Source organism: Furipterus horrens, unplaced genomic scaffold (genome assembly GCF_987537825.1).
Source record: "Furipterus horrens unplaced genomic scaffold, mFurHor1.1.pri manual_scaffold_3, whole genome shotgun sequence".
Lineage (NCBI taxonomy): Eukaryota > Metazoa > Chordata > Mammalia > Chiroptera > Furipteridae > Furipterus > Furipterus horrens.
The window spans coordinates 175,823,314-175,829,336 of record NW_028327173.1 but is presented as its reverse complement, the minus strand read 5'-3'; the positions used below and the strand labels follow the sequence as shown (position 1 = coordinate 175,829,336).

The following is a 6,023-nucleotide window of genomic DNA, read 5'->3' as shown; positions in this document are numbered from 1 at the left end:
CTATATAGAAATTTCAAATAACTGCAATAAAATAGATACTGTCTAATATCTAGCAGGATAGAAATTAATGTGTCTAGTTTTTGTCTTTTAAAATATTGAATAGATGTCCCTAGCTATTAGGTACAGGCACTGTGAAGGATCCTGTCGGAGTATAAATGAAACACGAAAGCCTGAAACCTTAAGAAAAATCAAATATCTTTTTGTTTGTTTGAAATGATCAGAGAAAATTATTTCTCTCACTTAAAAATAAATTAAAACTTTCAGGAACCATTCAGTTTTAGTGTAAGCTCTATTTTAAAACAGAATGGGGAATTATTGCTTTTAATGTGCCTTTATAACCCCATGTAATTGTATTAAAATAGACCAGATAAGATTAAGGGGATGGAGCAAAGGGTTTAGATTCAAAACCTAAATCATTTGTGGGATCATCAGCATTTGATGGAGATGTGGAGGCTAGCGGGGAGGGAAGAGGCTAACATGACTTGTGGCCCCAAGTGCTAGTGATTATATGTTTCACCAAGAGGAAACAGATTTGTGAGGAGGGAGAGTTGTTCCCAAGATGCGGAGCTGGTGGTGGCCGCCGTGCATCGCTTGATGCCTGGCAGGCAGTGAGGAATCCTCAGGTATGGAACTTGGGAGAGAAGTCCCCTGCAAGCGAGAGAATTGAGGGCAGTCATCAAGTGACAGTTTACCAAAATAATCTTTGCTAATCACTGGTCTAGATAAATTGACCTATAAGCCCACTTTTCTTTTTCCCTTCTGTGGGTTAGAGGCACATTCAAACACTGATTACGGATAGAATCTTACAGCCCATCCTATTTTCCGCTCTCTGAAAAAGAAACTGGGAATAATCCTACCTGGGTTAAATTCTATCTGGTTCAAATTCTTCCCCAGCGCGTGGCCCAGACACAATAGTGCGGGGTGGGAGGGGAGGGTGGAATGCTGGCCATTACTTGAATTAAAATTCTCTTTTCAGAAAGATACAAAATTGATTTCCACATTCGGTAGTATGATTGTTTCCACTGGTTAGCTATTAAAGTATTATCAGATTACTCTTAAACGTATTTGCTCAGGAATTCTCACGACTTTGGTCAGGTAGGTAGTTCTCCATTTAACAGATGAGAGAACACAGCCAAGAGGTAAGAAATCTGCCCAAAATCGGGCAGGTATTAAGGAAGTAGGTGAGCCGAAATTAAACCTCATTCCAAGACCCACCTGTAGTTTTAGCCAAATTTGAAGACATCCATAGCGAATTAAAGAAAGTCCCTTATTTTATTCCCAATCCGTTTTCCCGGAATCCTGGGGGCACACATTAGAGGCGTAAACCTGTAGCCTTGGCATGATCCGGTGATGATGGCATTTTGTTTGGCTGACTGGCCCCTCTAACATGCTTCCGCTTCGGGACCCGCTGCCACTCAGCGGGCCGGAAAAGCAACAGCGCTTCGGGCCCTCGCGGAGTGGACTCTCCGGGTTCCCAGGGCCAGTGCGCGAGCTCCCGCGGCCTCCCAGACCCCTCCCCAGGCCCCTCCCCCTCGCCCAGGATGCATCTGGTTGAAAACAAAATCCCACGTGACTGACTCTGCTCTCAGGCTATCATGGCGTCTCCCAGTGGGAAGGGAGCCCGGGCGCTGGAGGCTCCTGGCTGCGGGCCCCGGCCGCTCGTCGGAGACCTGGTGGACTCGGTGGACGACGCCGAGGGGCTGTACGTGGCGGTCGAGCGGTGTCCGCTGTGCAACACCACCCGCCGGCGGCTGACCTGCGCCAAGTGCGTTCAGAACGGCGATTTCGTCTACTTCGACGGCCGCGACCGTGAGAGGTACGGCGGCCGCCACGGCCCTATTGTTTCTTCCCCGGCTGTCTCGGCTCCGCGCTGGAGGCTGGAGGCTGAAGGCTGAGGCCCAGATGTGGACGCTGGAATCCCGCGAGAGGAGAGGGAGCTAGGGAGCGTAGCTAATTTGCTCCCAGGGAACAGGGTCAGAGTTGGGGGCTAGAGGAATAAAAGTCTCTGTTTCTCCATAACCCTCTCGAGAAGAATCTGAGCCCACCGTGCTCCTGGGTACTAGTGAAAATGGATAGATGGTGACTAGACAAGTCTCCCCCTGTTGCTGCCTTAGAGTTGGGTTCTCGGCACTTTGCTGCGCTCCCATTCAAAGCTCGGTTTAACCTTTCCCTGTCTCCCAAAGCACATTCATCCTGTAGAGGAGAGACCACGAGTAACTGGTTTAGAGGGACTCGAGCCCTGGAAGCCTGTGCCACAGCTGGATCTTGTTATCAGACATGCTTGCTCCGTGAACTGGGATTAGCTAGTTGTTCCCTGATTGCTTTGGACGCTAAGGAGTTTGGGGATATCTTCTGGCTTTGTTTTAAAATCTAGACTACGAGCTGTAAGCCCTTAGTTAAGAGAATTGAATTTAGGAACGTGTTTTGTCCTTGTTTGGGAATCCCAACTGAGAGCTACAAGTCCTCGGTTAAGATAATTGAAGAACTAGTGTATTAGATTGAAGGATCTTTCTCTCCCAACTTTTGTTCCAATAACTTACTGTCAATAATAGTAAAAAAGCTAACTTTTTGATCGCAAAAGTTCAAGTATTAATTCACTTACAACAACCCAATAAGTTATTATCCCCAACTTATTGCTCAGTAAACTGCACACTTTACGTGCCTTCACCTAGGTCACATAGATGAGTGTAGGGACCAGAATTAAGATCCAGGCATTGTGAACCCATTTACAATGCACTTAACCAGTAGTTTGTATAACCTCTATATTTGGAAATGTCTTGAGATCCTAGTATTCTTCTGATTATGAATGCACCTCGTTTCTTTTTTTTCTCTTTTGAGATTTGTAGGATATAATCTTACTGGTTCATCTGAGTCTCATTGATGCACTTGATGACTTTGGAAACTAATCTAATAAGTGGTAGCTTTAAAAATTAAACCCATTTTACAAATTGTAAGAATACTGGATATGAGATGGAAATGTCTTAACTGATGGAGGTTTTCAGGGGTTCAGTTCTGGACCCTTTATATGTTTTCCTACATCAGTTCTCATGACTTAAATGGCATCTATATGCTGAAGACTGCTAGACTGTATCTCTCTGGAATCTAGAAAACAAGTGCCTGTTCAACATATCTACCTAAACATGTAATAAGTATCTATATCTTGACAAACTGAACTTACTATTTTCCATCATAAATCCATTCCTCCCATGCTTAAGGTAAAAAAAAAAAAAAAAAAAAAAAACTACCAGTCTTCCTTAACTCCTCTCCTGAAGCCACCCTAACTAGTCCCATCAACAAATTCTATCCACTCTTCAAAACCTAAGTCCTTTTCATCACCTCCTGGGCTGGTCCACCAAAGGAATATTGCCTCCTCTTGAGCCCCTGCTTCCACGTTTGCTCCCTCATGCTGTTGTTTCCATATTGCAACCAGAGTAGCACCACTCCTCCATTCCTCTTTGAAATCTTTCAGGGGGTTCCTGAAAAATATTGCCCAAAAGTAAAAAAGTCAGAGTCCTTAACCAGAGTTCTGCATTGCCTTTTCTCCTCTGGTCTATTATTTTTCCTTTACTTAACTCTGCTCACCACCCTGGCCTCCTTGCCAGTCCTCAAACATACCAAGAACACTCCTGCCTCATGGCACTGCCGTCTTATTCAGACTGCCAGGAGCTCTTCTCCCAGAAATCTTAAGGGCTGCCTCCTTCGTTTCCATTAGGCCTCTGCTCACTTATTAAATAAACTTTTTGACCATTTAGTTAAAATAACATCCTTTCCTAAGTTACCTGCTTTATTGTCTTGCATAGATAATACTTATCACCATCTGTGGTTTACATGTTAATATATCTAACTGCCTTCCACTCCAATAATGAAAGCTCTATGAGGGCAAGAATTTATCACTTTTGTACTCTGCTGTATCCTCACACAGTAGATGCTTATGAGATTTGTTGAATGATTGAGTGAATTTATCCCTCCTTCCCAAACTTAGCCTGATCCTGAATCATTTCATTTTTATCCATTGATTTCTTTGTTACTAAGCCAGAGGCCTGGGAGTTAACCTTAGACTTTCCTTTTTTCTTATTCCATATATCCAAATCATTGGCAAGTCTAATTAGATTTGCTCCAAAATAGATCTTGAATCTGTCTACTTTTAGTCCAGACTGCCATCCTTTCTCTCCTGGCCACTTTATTGGTTTCCTTTTTTAAAAAACTCACACAACTCATCCCCACCCTCCCTCTGGCCTCCACAGAGCAGCCACTGTAGAAATGTAAATTAGATAATTTCATTGTTTTGCTTAAACCTTTTAATGACTTTCCACTACATTTAAAATAAAATTCAACAATTTAATTAATTTAAAAAATAAACTGAAGCTACTTACTTTGGGATATGAAGTCACATGTGATTTGGCTATTGCTTACCTTCTAACTTTGGCTATATGGTTGAGTTAAAAATGTAGGCTTTGGATTCACACTGCATTGAATTGAATCCAAGCTCCACCACTTGCTCTGTGATTTTTAACAAGTGTGTAAACCTTGCCTATGCTTGCTTATTTCATTTTGAAAATGGCAGGATATCTAACCTCATCGGTTTCTGGTAGTGATTACATAAGAGGATGCATTAAAGCACTTAGAATGATGTCTGGCCTGTATTAAACACTCAAAAATAAGCGCATGCCATGCATGCTGCCTCATATTCACTGGTCCATAGTCAGGGCCTTCTCTCAGATCCTCAAACACATGAAACTTTTCCCCTTGCTGTGTCCTCTGCCTGGAACACTTTACCTCCTGATTGGCATCTTGTCTTTCTATCTTAACTCAAGTCACTTCTTTAGCTAGGCCTTCCCCGACCTTCACTACGGTAGGCTTACACTTCCATCTTCCCCTCCAGTGTTTTCTACCGCAGTACTCAATTGCTTCTAGTACTGAGCATGATACGTAATGTTATTTATTTGAGGAAGATCTCTCCACATCCAGAATGTAGTTCCATGAAGGCATGAATTCCGGTTTTGTTCATTCAGATCACCAGTGATTTGTGGAGCAGCAGTGTGTAGCACATAGTAGGTACATTGTTGAAGTAATGACAAAGGCAATAGACCTTTAAAAATGTAAATTCTTTGCTAAGTCTGAGCATTAAAGTGAATTTTCAGAAGAGGGATGTGTTCTGGTGGCTTTCTTTTTCTGACCATGGAAAATAAAGAAAAAGTACCAGAACCATTCAAAATTGAGAAATAAAAAAGAAAATTTAGGGTGCAGGGACAACAAAACTGCCAAAGTGGTCCACTCAGCCAGCTTCATTTCACTTTTCATCGTTCCCTTTTCTGAACTGTGTATTCTTTAAGAAGAAGCGTTTGTTTTCATCATTCCCAGAGCAATGCCGAATATCTACTAGGGTGAAAGAATTTCTCAAGACCCAGGACCATTGTCCTAATAGCCAAATCATTTTTAGTGAACTCTAACTGGGTGCAGTTACAGAGGAGAAAGGCAGGTCTGTGCTCTCCAGGATTTACACTGATTACTGATCAGCCTTAAATTGCATGGGTCCAAGGTTGATTGTGAGATATTATGTCTTTAGTATTTATGAAAATTTTGTATTCTGTGTATTGCTTTTAGACTTTATGAAAAGCTCCTCACTAACTGGGGGAAATCACTTGCAATAAAACATTGAGACTTACAGCAGTTTAAAAACCCTTGTTTAACCTCTGATTCTTTTCAGTAAGTTAGCCAGATTAGTTGTGCCTACGTGGATCCTGAATGTGATAATACATATCAAAGTTCTTGTAAATATAAATGTATCTTTTTTAGGTTTCATTAATTGACTAGCTGAATATACAGGTTTTAATGGTTTAACAGTTCAAGAAAAAATGAGATACTAAAGACTAAATCTAGCTCACATTAATTCATTCCTTTGACTCCTAAGAAGGGAGCATGTGTCTATAATTTTGTGAAAAGTATGAGTTGACAGATAGGCTGGTTGAAAAATATCCAAACTCACTACGTTTTTGTTGTGTGTTCAATAGTGGGAAGACTTC

At 41.9% G+C, this 6,023-nt stretch overlaps 1 protein-coding gene across 1 annotated transcript in view; it reads left to right on the top strand.

Annotated features, from left to right (window-relative positions):
- Positions 1-1,592: 1,592 nt before the first annotated feature.
- ATG14 (autophagy related 14) overlaps positions 1,593-6,023 on the top strand; it is a 31,944-nt gene continuing 27,513 nt past the window's right edge. Inside the window, exon 1 of the mRNA XM_090270914.1 lies at positions 1,593-1,816. Within this exon, the coding sequence (XP_090127040.1) occupies positions 1,596-1,816 (221 nt within the window). The 5' untranslated portion in view covers positions 1,593-1,595. The remainder of the gene's footprint in view (positions 1,817-6,023) is intronic.